The following is a 23,526-nucleotide window of genomic DNA, read 5'->3' on the forward strand; positions in this document are numbered from 1 at the left end:
AGGCAAGTCTCTTGTACTTTTCTTCATTTTGAAGCCGGAGAGCCTTTACTTCTGCAACCAGTTCAAGTGGATTTTTGCTGCAGCCTGACAACGGTAATCTCTTCAGAGAGAAAGTCAAGCGACCTCTTAATGTCGTCGATTTCCTCTTTTGCCGGTTGCTTCTTTGGAGGCATGACTCTGGCTTGGTGTCACTGGTTGTGGTTGGGTGATGGAGCTGACAGGGTTATTTCGGGACAATGGAAATGCGCTGTGATTAATGGTTCAAAACAAAAACCCTATTCTGACATGCTGTGTGTTCAGAGGACTGTTGCCGCCAAGCCGAGTGCATCTGAGCCGACACCTCTAAATTAGTGCCAGTATCATGGAAGTATTATAGAGCTCAACCCTTAGTTTATCACATACACTCACCTCATAGAATAACAACCTTAAATCAACCTGAGAGCCATGTAATTTGTGACGGCGCGTCCTGTAGAGCAGCGCCACCAGCCTGATGTCATCTGATCTCAGTGGATGAAAGCCCATCTTCGGGGAAATTCAGAAGCACCTTAATGGCTCCTTTCCTTGAAACGCTCAGTCGCAGGGATTGGGCGTTGACTGTAATTGGCACAATACATCTCACCTAATCTGTTTCTGTCTGGAATGAGAAGGCAGAGACTCCAGTCGTGGCGCAGGAGAGGTCACCAATATCTGGAGATATACCTCAAACATTAAAATGCATGGCAGGCTGCAGTTGTAAAGCTCCCTCATCTGCTGTGCTGCGTCATATTTCAGCCAGGTTTGACAATGCTGGTGCTTCACAGCTCACATAAAAAGGCTCCATTTTCTTGTATCTAGCGGAGCCATTGTTGAGTGCTCCATCTCTTATCGCTGCTGTACTCATTTTGGGTACCTTGCAGGAGCACTCTGTTCATTGTCACAGGCTTAAGAGATATTAATGAATGTGATTGCTCTATCCTCCACTTGTGTTTGGACTCAATGTATCTGTATTTTTTTTTTTTTTTGTCTTGTGCTGGATAATTATCAGTGCTATAATGTCCTGTGTGTCATACACTTTCTGGCACATTGGGCAAAGCCAGACCAATTGTAATAAATCTGAATGACTAGATTAAAGGTTTTTTGTGATGTTTTACCATCTAATGGTTATTTTCAATTATTCAGAAGGTTCCAGTAAGTCAGATCCCATCTTTCAGTCTGACGTGTCCGTATTTTCCTTTTTATTTTTTCATTTCAGATTCAGAATGCAGATGATGTGTTGATTACTCCCTTGGAGAGGTTTCGGAAGGAGCAAATCGGTGCTGCCAAGGTACAGTAATACACCACATACATGTGCATACAATTAGCAACTGAAAAGCAGAAGATATTGTGTTTTGACACTCTAACCTCTGGTCCTCACCCCGTGTCATCCCCCCTACAGTATGTAAATCATTAATTAAAAGTAAGACTGTAGAGGGTGTAAACAAAGTTGTCAGTTTGCGAGTGCGATATTAAAAGATATTACGACTTGTGGGTTGAAAAGATAATCAGTTTTTTGAAGGCGGATAGCTTATGTTTAGCTGAAGGTGGCACATTGAACAAAACAATTATGTGTTTTGCTCTGTTGTTCACAGAGAGAGCTGTGGGTGCAATTTCCTTCTAACACAAATTACATATTCCATTTTGAAAACCACATTAATGAACTGATTACTATATTTCACAACAAGGGGCTAGGTAGGCTACTGAACTTTGATACTTTTAGGCACCGACACAGATGCCTCCATAGTATCGAGTATCGGAAAAAATGCCTCGTCATGCAATACCAAATTTCAATACCTAAAGGAGTAAATCCTAAAACCAAGATCTAAAAATGCTTGTGATTGGCTGTCGTAACGTTACACGCCGTAGGTGCATGCAGCAAAAACACTAAGATACACACCGAGACAGGACTCACATGTGTGTTTTGTTGTATTTTGAGAGGCTTGACTACAGTGTGCGTTACATGGGTGTAAAGGAATTGAAAAATAAAAACAAAGATTTGTGATCTGTAATGTAGTAATTTATTTTTGTTAAAGGACAATTCCGGCGCAAAATTAACCTAGGGGTTAATAACATATGTGTACCAAGTCGAACGTTCTCTGGGACATGTTTTCATGCTAATCAAATGTGTCTTTAGCTTGAAACAAGCTACCGCAAAACGGTGGTTAGCTGCTAACGCTAGCTTTAGGGGCAGAGGCTAAATCGCTATTTTATACCACTAACAAGGCTCAAAATAGCACCACACTCGAACGACGAACACCATACAACCAGTTACCAGTAACAAAGCTCAAACACAGCGTTCGTGATTCGACTGCTCATGACTATTTTCCTGCCTTTATGATCTATCTTTTTAAAGTGCCCATATTATGAAAAAAATCACTTTTTCTGGGATTTGGGGTGTTATGTTGTGTCTCTGGTGCTTCCACACACATACAAACTTTGAAAAAAATCCATCCATGCTGTTTAGAGTGAGATACGGTTTCTGAATGTGTCCTGCCTTCAGTCTCTGGGTGAGCTGTTCAAAATCGGCACAGCTTGTGACGTCACAAGCCGAAACGAGCAGGCTAACCGCAACCATTAGCTCGTAGCGTTAGCATGCTAACGATAATGCTAACGCTAGCATTCTACCTCGTTCTCAATAGCAAAGCACTGCTACAACACACACAAGTTCACCATAATCTTCAAAAGAACTACTTCCATGTGCGCCCTCATTTAGAAGTCTCCCAGCTAATCCTGCCTTGTAACTGACCGAAAGTTGTAGAAACAGCCTTTCTTTTACTGTCTATGGAGCTAGCTAGCTGACATGATCTACATCTGAGCTACTGGGCATGTGCAGTGCAATCAAAGATAGTACAGAAGAAGAAGAAGAAGAAGAAAAGAGGTCTCACTCTGTAGCTAAAACAGAGACCAGCTGAAAAGAGGATCTGCAGCAGTGAGAGAGAGCGGTGCAGTACAACAAACATATGGTGTTTTTAGAAAATTAAACCATGTAAACCTATTCTGGTACAACCTTAAAATACAATTATGAACCTGAAAATGAGCATAATATTGCTGCTTTAATAAACTGTCTGTACACTTACAAAGTTCTCAATGCTTCGGTTTGCATGTAGGGACCCTCATTATACTACCGTTGAAGTGTGGTGCTATTTTGAGCCTTGTTAGTGGTATAAAATAGCGATTTACCCTCTGCCCCGAAAGCTAGCGTTAGCAGCTAACCACCGTTTTGCGGTAGCTTGTTAAAAGCTAGAGACTCATCGATTAGCATGAAAAAATGTCCCAGAGAACATTCGACTCGGTACACATATGTTATTAACCCCTAGGTTCATTTTGCGCCGGAATTGTCCTTTAAAATGGATTTTAAAAATTCTGTATCGGAAAAAGTTCAGGAATCGACATCGAATTCACGGTATTGGTATCGAAAACATTTTTGAATGATACCCAGCCCTATCACACAGTATTTCATTTCATGCATTTCTATGCAAAAGCAAACATGAAAGTGCTTTTCTCCCTTCAAAGATGCTTCTGTATGATCAAGACATTTTTAATGCATTATATTGCATTCACCTTTTTTGTAATCCTGTTACATGCAATGCATTTTTCCCTCACCATGGCCACAGAGGATCGCTATCAGCAGAGGTTTTGCCGAGCGTTGCTTGAAGGCATCCTGCATCCACAGTGGATATGTTGTTAAAGCCGGAGTTGACTGCGTAGAAACAGTGTGGGCCTGTTGCTACAAGCCATGCTTTCATTCCTGGCCAACACAAAGGCATCAAATGAAAGTACAGCAGCTTGTTTGTGGTCTGTGCCTTGATGAGATCACACATGAACACGCGGGTAGAACTCGAGCCCTTACACAGATCTCCCACTGAGTTTCTGAGTCCACTGCTCACTCTACACTGAACTCTGTGAATCATTTGCACTTCTTTACATCGCCCTAAACCCTGTAAGGCACATTCCAGCCTTAAAGTCACACTCTCACCCATCTGACTTGACAGCCACTGGTCTGCACAAAAGTAGTCATTTTACTAAACTTCATTCTGTCTTCTCTCTGTTTTCTGCATATGAAAGAAAGAGAAAAAGAAGAAATATACAATAGTATAAGAAAATGCACCTGTGGGATGAAAAAAAACAACCTTGAGAAACCCACCTAACATTAAAATTAAAGACAGCTGTACATGCTTGCCACCAATTTACAAATGAATCTACATATTTTTAAACATATTTAAAGAAAAGAATACAAATTCCAGACAAGATGTACTACTGATGAAAAAAAGAAATAAAACCAACTATTATAACAGTAACATATATCCACACTGTATCATAACTAAATGTACATGGTGCTGTACTCATTGGTGTCTTCACAAGCAAAGCTGCATTGTTAAAGAACTATTTCTCTTCCCAGGGTTGAGGTGTGAACATCAATCACCTCACACCCAATCCTTTTTACTGCCCAGACTAGATAACCATTGTCGCTTCATGTCTCAACCATCACATGTATCGACCATAATGAAATGGCACATTTTGCTGCCATCTCTTTCTCTCACCCCTCCCCCCATCACAGTGCTCAGTATTATTGCACCGACTCTCTATGTTTATAAAATGGTTTCTTAAAAGCAACAGCCCCCGTCACTCCCACTACCTCTTATTTTCTCCCACCACTTCCTCCTAATAGCTCTCTCCTCCTACGGCCCATCCCCCGCTAAACATTAGCCCAACAAGAGTGAGATAAAAGGCAGACATCATGAGTGGCTGAGCAACTTTCCACTGTTCCGAGAATCTGGAGAGATCTGCAGGCTGTCTGACCCTTCCACTTACTGCGCTTCATGTCTGAGGACGTCAGATGGACAAACGGGGAACTCTTGCCTTATTTGGGTATACTGCGAGTAATCCCACTGAGGTTACGTACCAGTGTATCAGCTTCTTCAAGGCACAAGCACAACACTTCCATGGCCATAACCCACCAGCAGATTGACTGCAGCACTGCAGACCATATTATAGGCACAGTCTGCTTCGTACAAGCCTCAGCCAAATGTTTTTGGAATAAAAGCCTCAAACTTTGCACAGTGTATAACAAGTACACATCAAGAAAGCCACGAGAATTCAAACAATCATGTATTTGCACTGGAACATGGATTTACCATATGTGCTGGCTGCCAAACCAGGATGTAGAGCTGAAATTTCTGTTAGACTTTTTTGTCAGTTTCAGATACATTTTTGTAAACTGGAAGTTGATAGCTTCCCAGGCAAAGAACAATGCTTTCAGAACTGAAATAAGGAATGGAAATCTGGCCTGGTTTCAGGGTACATCTACAACACAGTTAGCTCTTCTGCTCTTCCAATAATTTGCTAACTGATCTCCTAAAACTTCAACCTGAGGCCTGAACTCTCACATAGTCCTGTTGTGTAGATTTTTCTTCCCACAAACTGAGAACCATTAAAGGGAAACTGCCTAAAGCTGCGTCCACACTATGTGTGTCTTTATTGGTTGTCAGATTCTCTAAGACCCCAGGGACACTTTCTCCAGAAAAAAACCCATGAAGTGTCGAACGGGTGGGTGGCAATCCCGACAATATTATATTCTCTTTAAGGGTCTTCAACATTAGGGGCACCATAGGGGTCCCTCACTAGCTGAGTGTGAGGAATGACTGCAGACAGACCCAGATGGGAGTCAGATGGCCACGATAATTTGAGCTGTCCTCATGCTACAAAGGGTGCACAGACTTCAGATGAGTCTTGGCCACTTGTGGTCTCCAGAGGCAGAGATGACATTTGCATTCATGCTATGAAATCCCAAAATATGCTAACCAAGACGCTGTGGGGTAAAGGGATCAATTTAAGTGGTTTGAAGATATGCTCGCCAGCTATGGGCTACACTTAAACTTTTCAATCATACAGATATATATGTAGTACATGTTTATACTTTTATTAACCTTAGGATATTGTGGTAAGTCAGTAGACTTAGATAAGTACCTATTTCATGCACATGACTGAAAGCCTTGACTTCTCTCCGTCTGTCTTGAATTCTGTTTCAAAAAGACACTGGCAGTTAGGGCTGGGCAAGGACGATCAGTGTATACATTTTCAGTGGGATTGGATTGTGCTGCCTGCGATATCGTTTGACAAAATTCGTGGGGATGTTGGTTAACTCAGGGTTTCGTCTAGGGCTGAAACGATTCTTCGAGTAACTCGAATAATCGATTACTAAAAATCTTCGATGCAAAATTCTTTGCCGCGAAGCTTCGTTTAATCAATGCAGCTAACGTTGTACGGCTCACTGTGTTTCCGCACGGATGATTATTACTAGCGCACAACGGGCTGACGCTGGACCAAGGGGGTAAGCTTCGCTTCAGAGCTCGAACCTCCTATGGCGCCATTTTGACCAAACAATCACACAACGTTAGCATTCCATTGACTGCCATTCATTTTGGCGCCACTTTGACAGCGAATAACTTTACATCTGAAGCGTTTAAAGACGTTATTTGTCCATTGTTTATTTCTAAAGTAACACGACAATGTATAAAAGGCTTCATTACCTTGTACCTCACGTTATGGCTCCGTAGCAGACGTTTTTATAAAAATAGGCTAACGATTGTGTCATAACCACGCGACTTACTGTCGCATAGTAGAGAAATTACCGTATAATACAGGAGAAGCTCGCAGGCAGTTTCGACTTGCATTAGCTGTTTAAGTTTAATTACTAATGTTAACTAACATTTTAGTTAGCAATAATTAGCCTGTGCCTATGTTATCTCCTTACATATACCTACGCTCTCCGTCTCTGCTAGATTGGGAATAATTGAGATTTCTCTTGGCACAGCTACCAGAAGACTTACAACTTTCAGACAGGTTGCTTACGTCACATCTACGTCGTCTCTCTCAGTTGGAGGCTGCGCAGTAACGCTCAGCCATCACCGAAAAAGTGCTTCTAATATCCTTCACTGGTCTCCGTCCAGAGCAACGGAATCTGTTGGTCCATTATTTAATGTCTATGCGCTGGACACAAGACTGACGGCGCAGATTACAAAATGAAGGAAGACAGTGAAAATAGTGAGGGGTTAAGAGCAACAGCAAGTTTAAGCTGCAAACATGCTGCTATATCATCTCTGTAGAAAACATCCAGTCTACTCATCCATTCCACAGAGCAAACCCGACACAAAGTAGGCTAACTAACGTCTGCTGGTCTCGTCCACCATGCTGTTGTCCGCTGCACTGCACAGTTATTTATCTCAGGCGTACGTAAAACACCAAATGGTCAAAGAGGGAATTGATGCCCTGGAGATGTGCAGATCATGTTGCGTAATAAATGGAGCTGCCAAGATGAATAGATCAGTTGTCAACTATTAAATTAATCGGCAACTATTTTGATGATCGATTAATAGTCTTGAGTCATGTTTTATGAAAAATAAATATAGAATTCTCTGCTTCCCGGCTTCTTCAATGTGAATATTTTCTAGTTTCTTCACTCCTCTGTGACAGTAAACTGAATATCGTTCAGTTGTGGACAAAACGAGACATTTGAGGACGTCATCTTGGGCTTTGGGAAACACTGATCCACATTTTTCACCATTTTATAGAACAAACTATTTATAGATGAATCGAGAAAATATTCGACAGATTCATCGACAATGAACATAATGGTTAGCCTTAGTAATAAAGTTTGTCAGATTGTCCGTTCATACATTCATGATTAAGCAGGAAATGCACACTGTGATAAGACAAGAAAACTTCAGTAGGCTTTGAAAACACTTCTCACAGTGAGAAGTGAAAAATAATGAAAGTGACTGCAAACTTTCTGCTGCAAAAAAAAACAAAAACGAAACGCATGAATAAGATGATGCAAATTAAAAATATTTCTTTCCATTATTCTCATGTCTGTCCCATCATTTCCCACTGTGCCCTACCCAATAAAGCAGAAACACCATTACAACAATCTTTCAGAAAGTAATTACTTTTTCTCCTGATCGCTAGAATTTCACGAGGCAGTCAAAGTAGACCTTGAGAGGTCGGTCTTTACCTGTTTGAAGGCAGCAGCCATCCACTGTAAATATATCAGCCATTATGTATTAAATTAGTTTATATACAAACGGCAACATCATACAGAACTGAATTAAAGTTAGAGGGCCTCAAAGTAAAGTAAGTCAGGAGTATTATGCTTTGTTGTTATAATGTTATATTTTAGAAATAATGAATGCACAGTGAAACATTTTCACATAATCTTGAGGAAAATGATTGGTTATTAAAGACGACTATTCTCACTGTTGTGTTATTCTGGTAATCATGAGAGAGAATTCATGGATTTCTGTTTTTACATACAATTTGTGAAGGACAGTTTTATTCTAATGACCTTATATATACCATACAGTATCTGCTACGCACTGCAAATAAACAAGGACTTCAGAATAATTTTGAATTATGAGCTGACACAATGGCTTGTAGTCATATTGTATTTTATTCCAGTGTATTGACTGTTGTCTGGAGCCAAAAGTGGCCCTGAACAGTAACACTTCACTTGAAGGTATCTACATAAGAGTGGCATGAAGACATGACACAGTCATGACACATGAACCCTAACTCTAACCCTAACCATAACTTGTCATGACAAGTTATGGTTAGCTAATACTAAAATACTAATTAATTAACTAACTAATTAATTTTAGTTAATACTCAAAGAAGTGTTATGTCATAAACCTTTATGACTCGTTCATGACAGTGTCATGTCACTCTTATGTACACTACCGGTCAAAAGTTTGGGGTCACTTAGAGATTTCCATTACACTCCATTATAGACAGAATACCAGCTGAGATCAGTTGCATTGTTTTTTTTAACCAGGGCAACAGTTTTCAGATTACATTATGTGCTTACATAATTGCAAAAGGGTTCTCCAATGTTTTCTCAGTTAGCCTTTTAAAATGATATCAGATTAGTAAACTGACTGTGCCTTTGGAACATTGGATGAATGGTTGCTGATAATGGACAATGTAGATATTGCATTAAAGATCAGCCACTTCTTTCTACAACAGTCGAGAACCCTTTTGCAATTATGTAAGCACATAATGTAATCTGAAAACTGCTGCCCTGATTTAAAAAAAACCAATGCAACTGATCTCAGCTGGTATTCTGTCTGTAATGGAGTGGAATGGAAATTTCTAAGTGATCTCAAACTTTTGACCGGTAGTGTAGATACTTTCAAGTGTAACCCACTGAACACAGAACTTATGTTTCACATCATTCCCTTTTTGTGGGTAACCTCTCCTGTCAGTCTTCTCTGTCTTTGGGTTTAATAAAGAAAAAGAGAAACTTCATACATAAACACAGGGCAGTCTTGCCCTGCAGTTAAGGTTCACTAACTAACGTGATCTTTAATCTTGGAAGCTGGACACAGCAATTGTTAGAGTGGACACTGAAATGAAATGCATAACAAAACAAAAGAAACTCTTACAATACTATTAATATCGGGCTCTATTAGAAGATAGCCTTAATTCTTCCTTCCTGTTACCTCGCACGTAACTAGGCTAGTCTGAGGAAGCTCCTTGGTCATCACTGAGCGGTGAGGTAGTCCAAAACAAATAATCATCCTGTGTGTCATCTTAACAAGGAGCTCCAAACTTCCTGATGATTCAACCGGTCTTTTCCCACACATGATGTCGCCGGTTACTGCAAGTGGTGAGAGCGAGGTTTAGGTCGATCTTGTTGGGAGAAGCCTAAGGGATCCCTAGAGGATACAGTATTGGAAGCTTTGGAAGGTGGATGGAGATGCACGCTTTTTTTTTTTTTTCCTGCAGCTTTGCTCAGACCTTCAGAGTTGGTCTCAGATCAGATATGGAGCTTTTTTTTCTATTTTTATCACTTTAGATTCATAGCATCATGTGTCAGAGAGAGCAGAGGCATGGATAAGTGTTCATGTTTTAGACTAAAGCTTTGCACTTTGCCTCACACACACTAGATGCGGTATTTTTAGAAGTCTGGGTATTTGTTCTTCAACTCTGCAGAAGCAGATGTTTGTAATTATTTCTTGTTAATTGGCCTACTTCTTGCTGTCTGTGATGTCTCCTCGGGAAGTTGGATTCCAGGTAAGAAGGGAGACATTTGTTGGCTTCACACCAAAGTAACTGAAACCCGCGCTGAAGCCTTGTGTTCTCTCTGTCTCTCCCCCCTGTGGAAGCTAGACCGGCTTGTGTGTGGTGGAGCATCAAAACAACCCCGGCTATTGCAATTTAATCGCCATTCTGGACCCCTTGCTCCAATTAGCTTCCTCTAATGAGCTCATCAAGATAGGTTGCGGAGTTCTCCCTTTCATGTCACCGCTCGGAGAATCCATTTACAATGAACATGTGGCGAGATATGCTGCACGTGATGCCTCGCCGGTCATTGATGTTTGCATTATTCCAGGGTGTTGAACGGAAGTGAGGAAGTGTGGTGTGTGTGGTATCTGGGCTTCTTTCCTCTATATACACACACACACACACACACACACACACACACACACACAGACACATTAGACCTCCCATGCTGCTTACATCTGTTACCATGGGGATGAGAGGCTCAGAAATGATGGCCCTGAGGCTCGTTAGGGCCAGTGTCAAAACCGCCGCTGTACGGCTAGCGTCCAAATCTTCCTCCCGCCGTCTTCACGCCTGTTCTCAGCATCCTTTCTTTAGCACGCCGAGAACACCTGATGACCAGAAGAAAAGCTGCCTGCACTTTCTCTCATAATTTTCCCTCCCTGCAACGCTGCATTAGCAATTAGCAAACTCGCCCTTACTACAGCTGGCATCAAAGCGCTCTTAACAGCAACATGAGATCTGCCAGTCAGAAATTCCACTACAGAGGGATCTGCATCCAAATATTCTCTTCCTGCATCTGATTTATTCATGAGGCCGAACAAAGCAATCAGACGAGGAAATCTCCCGAGTGGTTGGTTCATGTGTGTTTTGTGCACTACAGGGTGTTGGGAAGTGCTTCGGCTTCATCCATTGCCAGCCAGCTGATTACTCTGGGGCGCTGGCATAGCTCTGTGTCAGAAACCCCCGCCCTATGTGTTTTTTAGGGTATATATATATCTATCCACATCTATGTCCTCTGCCACTACGTGTTGGGCATCAAAGCCCTTTGCCTGCTCTGCTCCCTCCTTCTCTAGGAGAGTCTTTGCAATTTACATCGCTCATATTCCACTCTGATTGCACAAATATATCCATTGGGTGGGGGGGGGGGGGGACCAACCAACCAACCAACCAACAAACACCTGGTTTTCTGCTAGGGTATTATTACGGTAGCGCCAGTTTATACACGTCCTGCCTGGTTCAAAACAAAGCAGGGCACTTTGGGTGACTTAATCAGGCTGGCTCTGCCTCACAGATTCACTGCAGCTCTGAGTCACTCCCCGCTCTCTTTGTTAGTGGGAAAGAGTTTGTCCAGACATACGGAGTGGGGGGGGTTTTGCAAGGAGTTTTCTGGCACGCTCGCACTGGTCAGCAATGCTGGGAGATTCCTGCTGTGACTGCGGGGCTCAGCTAAACCTAAAGCTCTTAATTTAATGTGATCCCCTGTGTGTGTGTGTGTGTGTGTGTGTGTGTGTGTGTGTGTGTGTGTGTGTGTGTGTGTGTGTGTTATCACAAAAAAAATGTCACAAAATAATGTCACGTCAACAGCAGTCACAATGGCAGACAGTCGGCTCCCTTTATTATATATATATTTAATCATGCGTTTATTTTACCATCCACCTGTTTATTTTCTGTTTGTTTCTGAATAGTGAGCATATACACAATTGATTTTTACGACCCCCCCACTCCTGAAAAGATCATTCCTGGGCCAGACATGCCAAGAAAGATGGAAATAAGATGCTGCTACATGAAATTATGTATTGATTTTTGTGTTGTACTTGTAATAGTTATGTAGGAGGGTTACAGTGTCTTGTGGTGAATTCCTCCAGTGTGTTTAACTGCTGTGGGGGTCGCAGAGGCAGAACACTGTTCTAGGTCATATCAGTAGCTAGTAGATTAGACTTGCTAAATTTCAGGGCCATGGGAATGAAAACAAACAAACGGGATCTGGTTACATTGGCCGTTTAGTCACATGTCCCCCACCCCACCACCGATTCTTATTCCGTCCCTCCACTAGCCCCTTTATGAATGTTTGCATAGCGAGATAGGCATTAAGTGGGCAGAGCTTGGTTTGGAGGTCAGACTTGCAGATGAGACACTTGAATGCCCTCACACAGACATGTTTTCTCTGCTTGGGCAGAGTTTGATTAAGGCCTGTGAAGTGGATCTTTTTTTTTGTTGGGTTGAAATGTTCAATCTCTTAGTCCGTATGCTTTTATAGATGGGCATCTGGCATGAAAAGCCCATTTCCCGTTCCTTCCTCCAGTGTCTTCTGGGACAGCCTGTCTGAATCCTGTGACTTGTGACTATGGAGCTTGACTTGTCTTTGCAGGTGGAGCATAACAAGGCAGGAAAATGCAAACGGCATCCATCCAGCCAGTCCTGTCTGTGATAGTGCCATATGCATTATGCTATTGATTATATACACTCTGATGTCCCAGGGCTGGGGCATGGTGAGAATAATAGTGTATATTGGCCTATTGATAATACATAGTCCTTATTGACTATGCCAACGTTGTCTACTCGTCATTACACAGTCTATATGGCCCCTTTTATGACCTGTAATAATCTATTGACAGGAATTTGAAATTACATGTGGAAATGTAGTTAGACCTCCACCTAGTGGCAGTTCAAACACACACACACACACACACACACACACACACACACACACACACACACACACACACACACACACACACACACACACACACACACACACCACTTTCATGTCTCTTGTGGATGTTTTTTAGGAGGGGAAGAAGAAATTCGACAAGGAAACAGAGAAATACTACTGCACGCTTGAGAGACACCTCAGCTTATCATCCAAAAAGAAGGAAGCCTATCTGCAGGAGGTAAAACCAAAAACAAATGTCTTTGAATAAGGCTGTTTTATGGCTGAGTGTCTCCTCAAAATAAAGCTGGCTGTTTGTGCACTATTCTTTTTTTGCTCATCACTTCCCTAAGCACACACCGTTTCACCGTGGTGATGTAAGCATTAACTCTCTGTCCAGTGCTCCCCACCCCCCACCCCCAAGTCTTTGTCATGACACTAACCCGGAGTTTGTTTGCTCACTTTCAGGCTGACACGCAGATTGATAAGGAGAGACAACTCTTCTATGATGCGTCCCTTGAGTATGTCTTCAAAATACAAGAAGTGCAAGAAAAGAAGAAATTTGAGTTTGTTGAGCCGGTAAGAAAAGTTTAACATTATATTTCTGTGCTCAATTAGTGCTCAATGCTTATTGAAGATAGAGGTCGACCGATAGTGGATTTTACCGATACCGATAGCTAGGTTGGGCCGTATTTGCCGATAACCGATTAATCGACCGATAGTATTTATAACTTATACAGTTGACAAAATACATACGTTGTTTCAAAAAAAGTCCAGACACTTTTGCTAATAATCAAAATAATGTCATATTTATTGATATTACACCCACAGCAATGCTACACAAGCATGTGTGTTGTCTAAAACAGTTCTCCTACATATTTGGAGTCATCCAGTGTAAAAATAAACAATGAGCATTATAATTCATATATTTGCCGATAACGATAGTTCCACCAATCAACTATCGGTGCCGATTAATCGGCAAAACCGATGAATCGGTCAACCTCTAATTGAAGATGCAGTAATTGATTTGCCTTTATTTATTTATTTTACTAAATATGTATCTAAAAGATTAGTTTAAGTGGCATATAATTAAAAATGTTGAGCTCACTGCTGATGGAGGTGTCTTTTTTAAATGTCTGTTGTCTCCTGAAGACTTGCACAATTATGTCTCTCTAACAGGTATATGTCTACGGTTGTATATTCCACACATTTGTCATCTTCATTACAAATTCTCTGTAATAAAGTCGATCCATTTGGGGAAGGTAGTGGGTAAAATTAGATGAAATGGCAGTTGTCAACAAAACAAGACAAAGTGCAAGTGCAAATTATATATCTATAGCTCTATAAAAGCCCTCACCTAACTGTCAATTTGAATATATTTAGCGGATAAGTTACCAGGAAACATTAAGTTTTCTAGGTGTGAAATGTCAGAGAATGTAAGATGGGAGCAAAGTGAATGTTTAAAAAAAAAAACACTCCCATTTAGTTTACACCCACTGGCAGCTCACCTATAAGCCAGGCCAGAAATGTAAATCTCCCGGCCCCAGGTAGTGGTGGGACACATTGACAAGGCTCAACCTTGCCTGTGATGAATCTGGGCACAGATAGCACGTCCATCCTTGAACATTTGATATAGCAAGCATCATCCTGGAAATCACATCAGCTGTTGTGTCTGAGGATTTGACTGAGAGCAGCTCAATGTTTGTGCGATCCTCCATGTTAGAGATGGAATCAGCTTTTTCCTCCAACAATACTGCCAGTGCTTTTTTTTATTTTAATTTGGCCACGATGGCCAAGGCTGTTTGTGTTATACAGAAAATAAGATCAATATCTGTCAGCCATAAAGAACTACAACTTTCTGAAAATTTTCTCTTTTTTTTTGGCCTCTTGCATGCTATATTCAGTGCATTGGGATGAAAATATATGATTTCGTCAGATTTGCAAATTCATTTTTCCACAAAGTACAATCCTGTTTAATGAGAAGTTAATTAGTTTTTAACTGACGATGCACATATACAGTACATTATAATTAAAAGTGGAAATCCACAGAGTGTGACATTTACTGCCAAATTGATTGATGGCACAAAATCAAAGCAAATTCATAATACGACTAGTATTAAAATGAAATTCATGGTTGAAAAATAGAAACCACTGCAGACTGGATTCCCCGTGTTTTCGAGACACCGAATGATAATTGTGTGATTATAGTAGTGATTATCGTTTTGGGTGTTCAAAATGCAACATTTTATGTCGCAATGTACCTGTTTTTTTTATTATTTTTTTTTAAATGTGCTTTCTCGTGTAAATTAGTAATCAAGCTCTATATTAACTCAGCAAATCACCCTTAAACATTGTTCCTCTCCAGCTCCTGGCCTTCCTCCAGGGCTTGTTCACATTCTACCATGAAGGATATGAGCTGGCTCACGAGTTTGAGCCGTACAAACAGCAACTGCAGTTCAACCTACAGAACGTAAGTCTCAACACCTCGGGGGTTGTACACAAAGGCAACCAGCCACGGTAATCAGATTCTGCAGCTTATCATACCACCGGTATAACAAGCCCAGTTTTCACAAATGGATAGTTGTGTGATTAAATTAGATTTGCTGCTGCACAGTGGATCAATATTTTCAGAGCATTGTATTGCAGGCAGTTACCGCAGGCCATTTATTGGTACTGTGTCCAAAAGAAAAAGAGTTAGAATTAAGGAGTAAAACTAGCTGCTGCCATACCCTCTCCTTCCATCACCATGACCTCACCACTTGCAGCCAGAGGGCTCAAATTTCTCTCTGACCCAAAATGTCAGCTCCATTGCCCTGACAATTTCCACTCCGTAACCCTCTCTCCGTGTCCTCAGAAGCAGAGGGCTCTAATAGGAGCCAGAGAAGGTGAAGCTGTCTCAGCATCTCTCTAGTATGGGATATGAAACAGCCTCAGCCTACTGACCTTTTACAATCCCAAATAGAGGATTCCTGGGAGCATTACCAATTGAGTCCCTGTCCTTATTTTGGATCACCTCTTATCAAGGGTATTCGTCCAATATGAATGTATTTCATTTTGATTAGATACCGTGTCTGGTATTTCCAAATGGCTCGCCAATGTGCTCTTTTCCCCAGGTGTTCTCATGTGCAGCATTTGTCAGACGTTTTTTTTTTCCTTTTATCTGTTTCTGGTCTGCTCCATGATGTACTGTAGGCAAAATAATGGTACTCGAGATGAGAAGTTGCAGAAAACAGTTGCACAAGACTTCCTCTGTCAATGCAATTATAATCCAATCCTGCGTTTGATCTGTGCAGACACGAAACAACTTTATGAGCACTAAGCAGGAAGTGGAGAAGCTGATGAAGAGGATAAGGTCTGCAGATCAGGACTATAAACCCCCGGGCCAGTGGACGATGGAAGGCTTTCTGTACGTCCAGGAGAAACGTGAGTCTTTTGTCGCTGGGCTTCCAGCCAGCCAGGCCCTCTTACATCCTCCCCCACCTCACTTATAAGTGCATGGTTTTACATCCATCACCATAAACATGTCTTGAGTTTTTCCCAGGCCTCTGCAGAGGAGATCCTCTCACACAGAAGCTCATAATTCATCCTGTTTACCGATTCACTTTGATGTGCTCTCAAACAAGGGGAGAGATACCCACATTTTTATCTGCAGTGATAAACAACATTTGATTTATCACACTTTGATTGCAAATTGCTTTTCAGAAGTCTTTCCAGAAGCCTGTTTTTCAGAGAAAAATGCAAGCACTATTTTCTTCATTTTTCTGTCCCAGGTCCCCTGGGATGCACTTGGACACGTCACTACTGCACATACGAGAAAGGCAGCAAGACCTTCACCATGAGCAACACTGAAACCAAATCTGCCGGGAAACAGGTAGTTTAGTTTAGTTTTAGTTCAGTTTAGTTGCCCGTGCAAATGATAAAAGCTGAGAAACGACTGAGCAAGTATAATCTGTGCGGGTGAAACAACGAACTCCCTTGAGTCTTATAAGAATGTCTTACCCCAGAGGGGAAAAAAAAGAAAAATAAAGTCAAGATGACAGGACTGCGACATGGGAACAGAAAGCGAAAGGCTTGACAAAAAAGGTTCAAAGATAACAAAATCCACAAATAACAAGAAAGGAATGAAAACCTGTGCGCGATCAACTGAACAATCTGTCTCTCATTTACAAGCATTTGCACTTACAAAAGAGTGCAAACTTTATGAGACAGCCATCCTACACGTTTTTGTATTTACTAATAGGATGATTGTGTTACTATTTTTAGACTTGTCATTTTTCATTGTAATTAGTTTTGATGAATATACGATATGTTTACTTTCAGAATGGTCTCGTTGTGAACCAGCCGGAGATGTTCAAGCTCAAGTCCTGCATTCGGAGAAAAACGGACTCCATCGACAAGCGTTTCTGCTTCGATATCGAAGTGATGGAGAGGTCTGGGATTGTTTAAATCCTCTGCATGTTCCCAAAAATGTCTTGTCATCTTACATGGACTAAAAAAAACATACACAAAACATGATATTTAACACTATAACCACCAGCTCTAGCATTTCAACATTTATTTTAGAGAAAACAATTCGGAAAAACCATAGTAAAAATAGTGGACGTAGTATCCGTGACGTCACCCATTGGTTTATAGGCTGCTGGTTTGAAGCCTGGAGTTTGGCTATGTGGCCGTTGCATCTTGTTTTTTTGCAACCGGATGTGACGATTTTTGATGAGGGTGGAGCTGGGGAGGATGACGCGGGCAAGCCAGCGTTGTTTATGGATGCGATGGCGCTGTGCTAAAGGCTAAAACCAAGACCAAAATGTTCCAATTAACTTTGACGAAGTGAAAACGCACAGTGAGAGGGTCGAAGGTTAAGAAAACATAGGCAACACCCAAAAACAAGTTCAGGTCTATTTGAATGTCCACAGTGCCATTGTTAGCATCGCTAAGCCTCTGTCCTGATTGACAGGTCCTAAAGTATCCCCTGCTTTATTGTCTGTTTTAAAATAAATAGGACCATAATTTACAAAAGGAACATCACGCTATAATAAGGCTAATATAATATAACAAGAGAGAAGTAGGCTCATTTTCCCATAGACTTCTAAACAAACAGACTGCTTTTTGCAACCAGTGGAGTCGCCCCCTGCTGGAAATGAGATAGAATGCAGCTTTAAGACACTTCAGCATTTGCTTCACTTTTCAGACCCGGAAGCTTCGTTCATTATTTTTACAGTCTATTGGAAAACATTACACATCACCAAATTCAATATCTATTTGATGTCAATATACTGTACAATATACTATATAATATACTGCCTTTTGGTAAATGGTGTGAGTTAGGGGTGGAACGGTACACAGAAGTCACGGTTCGGTTCATGCCTTGGTTCAGACATTACAGTTCGGTTCGGTACAATTGAGGGAAAAGCAAAAAAAGTCACCTATGAAACTGAAAATACAGCATCTCTGTTCTCTGCAAAGACAAACTAAATTACCTGATTAATGCAACGTTATCACAACGTCTCCCGGCCATTTTTCACCGCAGAAAGCTGCTCTCTGCCTGGCTAGTTAGCTAAAGCTGGTTAGCCTAAAGAAACAAGGCGTCTGTCCCAACTAATGTTACAGTTCGGAGCCGCAACGCTGGAAACATAACACTAATCTACAACAGCAGTCTTATCCACCACTCTCTCGCCTGTACTACTGCAACTAACTGGGAAATCGAAGTTTTCCCAAACTTGCGATCTAAAGAGGCCGGCGGGTCCTCTAACTCTTGTGGGTCGCCTCCACTCGCGCTATCTCTGACTCAAACTGCATACATAGGCGGAGCTCGGCTACATAGGCGGCGCCAATCAGAGCTTCACATAGACAGTATATAAACTGGACCAACAGATCCCGTTGCTCTGGACGGAGACCAGTGAAGGATATTAGAAGCACTTTTCCGGTGATGGCTGAGCGTTACTGAGCAGCCTCCAACTGAGAGAGACGACGTAGATGTGACGTGAGCAACCTGTCTGAAAGTTGTAAGTCTTCTGGTAGCTGTGCCAAGAGAAATCTCAATCATTTCCAATTTTGCAGAGACAGAGAGCGTAGGTATATGTAAGGAGATAACATAGGCACAGGCTAATTATTGCTAACTAAAATGCTAGTTAACATTAGTAATTAAACTTAAACAGCTAATGTAAGTCAAAACTGCCTGCGAGCTTCTCCTGTACTATACGGTAATTCCTCTACTGTGCGACAGTAAGTCGCGTGGTTATGACACAATTGTTAGCCTATTTTTACAAAAACGTCTGCTATGGAGCCATAACGTGAGATACAAGGTAATGGAGCCTTTTATACATTTAGAAATAAACAATGGTCAAATAGAGTCTTTAAATGCTTCAGATGTAAAGTTATTCACTGTCAAAGTGGCGCCAAAATGAATGGGAGTCAATGGAATGCTAACAGCGGGTGAGCGTTTGGTAGCATCAAAATGGCGCCAAAGGAGGTTCGAGTTCTGAAGAGAGGCTTACCCCCTTGGAGCTTCAGAGCTAAGGCGGGGCTACAGATTAGGTGTCCCTAAAGAACCCGCGTATCTAACAGTAGTTCCGCATTATATTAGTTCCGCATTACATTCATTAATTTGCACGCAAGTTTTATTTATTTTTATACCGTGTATTCTCCGTGTAAATTCATGCACCGAACCGAGACGGCTGTACCATTTCGGTTCAATACGAATACATGTACCTTTCACTGTGTGAATAATGGTAGTTACCATGGCATGGCATTTTGCCGTTCACAGTAAGTGTAATTTTAAGTTGAACAATCCTTTCACATATTAGCTGTCTATCAAAGCAAAAGTCACCCACATGGAAACAGTGGTAAATTCATGTTTTGTTTTTTACAACTAACCTATTTAAAGATTGAGGAAGCGCATGTGGATGTTTTTTGTACTCATGCATTTTGTGTTCTATTGAACCCAATTGATACTTGCAATTGACCTAGATTATCATGGGAGTACTCAGCATTGCAAGAGCTGTTCAGGTTTGATTAACATCTTCAAAGACTCCCGGTTTGCCAGATGTTTTCAGCTCTGTTTGTACCCTGCATGTTCCTCAAGTCCTCTCCCTCCCAAGCTCCTGTTTGTTGTATGCTCTCAACATCGATATTGACTCCTTCTTTTTTTTGAACCCATTCCGTCTTTTCTCTGTGTTCATGTGGATGTAGAAATGACATCTGTCGTGGAACTCTTTTCAGACCGCTTCAGTTTTTCTGTAAAGTCCGGTATGTGAACTGACCAGTGCTGCCCTTTCAGAGCAGTTGCATGTGCTGCATGTGTGCTGCTAATCATATCATTCTCTCAATCTCAAACCCACCCCTTCGGTAACACTTTATAATAACCATCACTGATAAATGCTACATTGATAGTAAATTCAACTTGAGTTAATAGTTATTTTACTCTTAAAAAACAATTAAATGATAATTAAATTAAAGTTTACTATTCGTCAGTAATGCTATAATTTGTTCTTTTAACAGTTTATTGTCGCACTTGTCATTCAAATTGTATATATTATATTTAGTATGTGTTAATGATTACCAAATGATTTCTAAACCGGCTATTATAAAGTTGCAACTGATGATTCTAATACCTCGTTAGCAGGGTTTTTCCTGACTCAGAATGGGCCTTTTGGGGGGGGGAGGCACACTCAAAATACTGGCACGCCAGCGAGATCTACGTCATTAAATTCCTATTAAACATATTTGGGGAGGATTTGAATTGCTATTTTTTCTTTCAATTCTTGTCATTTTGACGCTGGTGAATTTCTTTTGGTGCTGGCTAGAACCCCGGGTAGTGGTTAAATAAATACTTTGTAAAGCATCTATTGAGGTTATTTAGAGAGCTATTATCAGTGCACTAATAATCAAATAATCTTCTCTTTTAGAGATCTCCAAAAAAGGATTTAATGGGGCCAAAATAATGTCACATGATGCTTAAAGGTCCAGTGTGTAACATGTTTTGTTGTTCATTATCAAAATCTGTGTTGCCCGTTCACACACTTGTCCTTTTTCATGAATATTTACCACCACTATCAATTCCAAGTATTCCTATTGGCTTGAAATTTTACGGTTGCATTCGCATGAACTGTGGTAGACGCTCCATATTCATGCGCCATCTTGAAATACGTTAGCCGGTAAGGGACGTACAGGACATACTGCTCAGCCTTTCGCGTTTTCGCTGTCACATGATAAACTCACAGGTGCTGCTAACGCTGCAAACGGGTATCGTAGCTTCCCGGCCCCGGCAAGTTTGAAGAAGGAAACATGGAGGACCACACGTATTCAAAATCCAAATTTCAGGAACAGGAGTCTCATCTTCTTCGCCCAGAAAAAGAAAAAGGATATTGAAAAGAGCAAGAGACCGGCTTTTTGAAGCGTGTAGGCTACCGTAGCTGTAATACGTACTTTGAACTGCGTGGCGCGAGAGAGTCGATTGCGATATATGATCTCAACGCTAGATGGGAGAAATTCCTACACATTGGACCTTTAATTAACCGCTTATTAATCATTAACTAATTAATATAAGCATTAGTTTCAACTTAATAATAGCCATCCATACATTGTTTACAAACAATTAATGACCATTGACAAAGTATTAACTATTTACATTTATAAACTAATTATTTTATACTGCACTAAACTAATGATAAGATCATCAATTATAGCATTCCTAATAATTAGTAAAGATTATAAATCATACGTTCATTGTTTGTTACTAGTAACATGCCTATTAGCTAAAGTTGAATTAACTGTCAATTTGCCATTTCTAAATGATGGTTATTGTACAGTGTTGCCCTTCAACCCTTCTAATGAAGTACTGTTGCCTTCACAAAATCACTTGGTCAATATGGGCTTAGGGAGACCAGACATACTCTGAAATGATTTCCACTTGACTGCAATTACTCAAATAATACATTGATTGATGTCATCCCGAGAATCAATTGGTCATTGTGCCTTCTTTTTAGAAGTTTGAAATCATTCAGCTGTATGGGAACACTCATAACTGATTGGTATTTAATGTTGTACTGAGGGAATAGGATAAGGGATTGGCCAAAGATCAAACATTTCTAAGTCAGCTGCCCGCTGATGAACTGTGGCTGAATTGATCTAGTCAGACGTTATGAGAGCTTGATATGAGCTCATTATTGTGCTGTGTACATCAGAATATAGAGGTAGCTCATCATCACTAGGCGTTAGTGTTGCACAGCGCCGGCGCGGCCTGCACTGCTCACCCTTGGTGAGTGTTGCTGAGCATGGACAATAACTGCACTTTATTTGCAGGACAACTCATTTATCATAAACTGCCTGATGCCCCAAGGTGCTTGTTCCCACCACAAGGACAATGTGGGCCAAGCTCCAGGCAGCTTCAAGTCATCTATTTGTCCTCATTATAATAAACCTATAGCCCCGCCAGAATCAGGCCAACTAGCTCCCAACTTCATCTTTAAATGCTTGTTTCACACAAATTACTAAAGGGGTATTCAGCCATGCAAATTGTTTAATTCTATTTGCCCAGATTTGCCCAATGAATAGAATTTCATTTGTGGTGCTCAAAGCAATGAAAGAAATGTTATTTAATGAATCTGAACAGCGACGTGTCCCCGGTACTCCACAGACCTCACTGTCTACAGTTTTCATACAGACTTCAACAGAAAGTACTTCCAAAGTAAACTGATAACATGGCGTCACTTTATCTGGAAAGAGATGGTGTTAGATCTTTTGAATGCTTTCAATGTTGTGAGCATCACAAATGGAATTCCTTCCACCTCCACTGTATTGGAGAGTGGGGGCATTTATATCAGAGACAGGTATCTAAAAACTTGGTCAAACAAATCCAAAACTATCCGCAGTGCGAGATACCACTAAAGGGAACATTAAAAATCAGTTGGTTTAATTTCATAATTTGGTTAATATTACCCGTTAACACATGCAACTTGACATGGCTCCATGCTAGTACTAACTATCACTACTGGGTGGGTGGGGTTTGTTTTTGTTTGCCAGTATCATCAGATAATGTTATCACCAGCTTACTACATCCTGTAGCAGTGCTGTGTATCAACTGCACGTAATGTTCAGAACAGTTTCAGGCTATGTAACACATGTTGAGATGAGACACGAGAACTCGATGAATGATGTGAAGGTGTATGCATGTTGGGTGCAAAAAAAAAAAAAATACTCTAATATTAAGCACATGTAGCATCTAATTGGGAGTGGGATGTGAAGCACCGAGCCAACCAAGGGCACAGCTTGAAGTCAAGCATTTGCATATGAGCTATTTTAGTCACAATAGTCCTTTTATAGCGGTCTCAGCCAGTGTAAACAAGGTTTGTCCAGGGGCCCCAAGGCAATGAAATCAGACTGAGAGCAGCTTTTCTCTGAAATCCTTCCAGGCATGGCGTGATGACACTGCAGGCACTGTCGGAGTCCAACAGAAGATTGTGGCTGGAGGCCATGGATGGCAAGGAGCCGGTGAGGAACTCTGCCTGTTGGTCTCTGAAATATTCATTCTGGGCTGGCTGATGTTTGGCCAGTAGGTTTTTTTTCTAATTGTTTGTTTGACAAGAACACCACCAAAAACTGAATCATTTGTCACTGGCACCCTCTTCTGGTGGGTTCAGGGTAAGTCTTTTTAAGAAACTATGATCTCACCATCAACTTGTGCTAACAATAGGACAGTCCACTCAAAGCACAGGACCACTGGGTAAAAAACTGTGATACATATTCTCTTCATTCTGGAATTTTGTTCAATTTTAACCAAATGGTTTCTTAACTTAATGTTT

The 23,526-nt window shown here is 41.0% G+C and overlaps 1 protein-coding gene across 4 annotated transcripts in view; it reads left to right on the forward strand.

The window, feature by feature from the left end:
* The window catches only part of LOC116048418 (rho GTPase-activating protein 42), a 104,344-nt gene that overhangs the window by 62,284 nt on the left and 18,534 nt on the right, over positions 1-23,526 (forward strand). For 2 of the 4 annotated variants that reach the window (XM_031297536.2, XM_031297535.2), the window contains exons 4-12: positions 1,232-1,303; positions 12,867-12,968; positions 13,196-13,306; positions 15,093-15,197; positions 16,021-16,150; positions 16,498-16,598; positions 17,048-17,157; positions 19,916-19,972; positions 23,137-23,215. In XM_031297536.2, the coding sequence (XP_031153396.1) occupies positions 1,232-1,303; positions 12,867-12,968; positions 13,196-13,306; positions 15,093-15,197; positions 16,021-16,150; positions 16,498-16,598; positions 17,048-17,157; positions 19,916-19,972; positions 23,137-23,215 (867 nt within the window). The remainder of the gene's footprint in view (positions 1-1,231; positions 1,304-12,866; positions 12,969-13,195; positions 13,307-15,092; positions 15,198-16,020; positions 16,151-16,497; positions 16,599-17,047; positions 17,158-19,915; positions 19,973-23,136; positions 23,216-23,526) is intronic. The other 2 variants (XM_031297538.2, XM_031297537.2) reach the window with 1 other exon arrangement.

This window comes from Sander lucioperca, chromosome 5 (assembly GCF_008315115.2).
Source record: "Sander lucioperca isolate FBNREF2018 chromosome 5, SLUC_FBN_1.2, whole genome shotgun sequence".
Taxonomy (NCBI): domain Eukaryota; kingdom Metazoa; phylum Chordata; class Actinopteri; order Perciformes; family Percidae; genus Sander; species Sander lucioperca.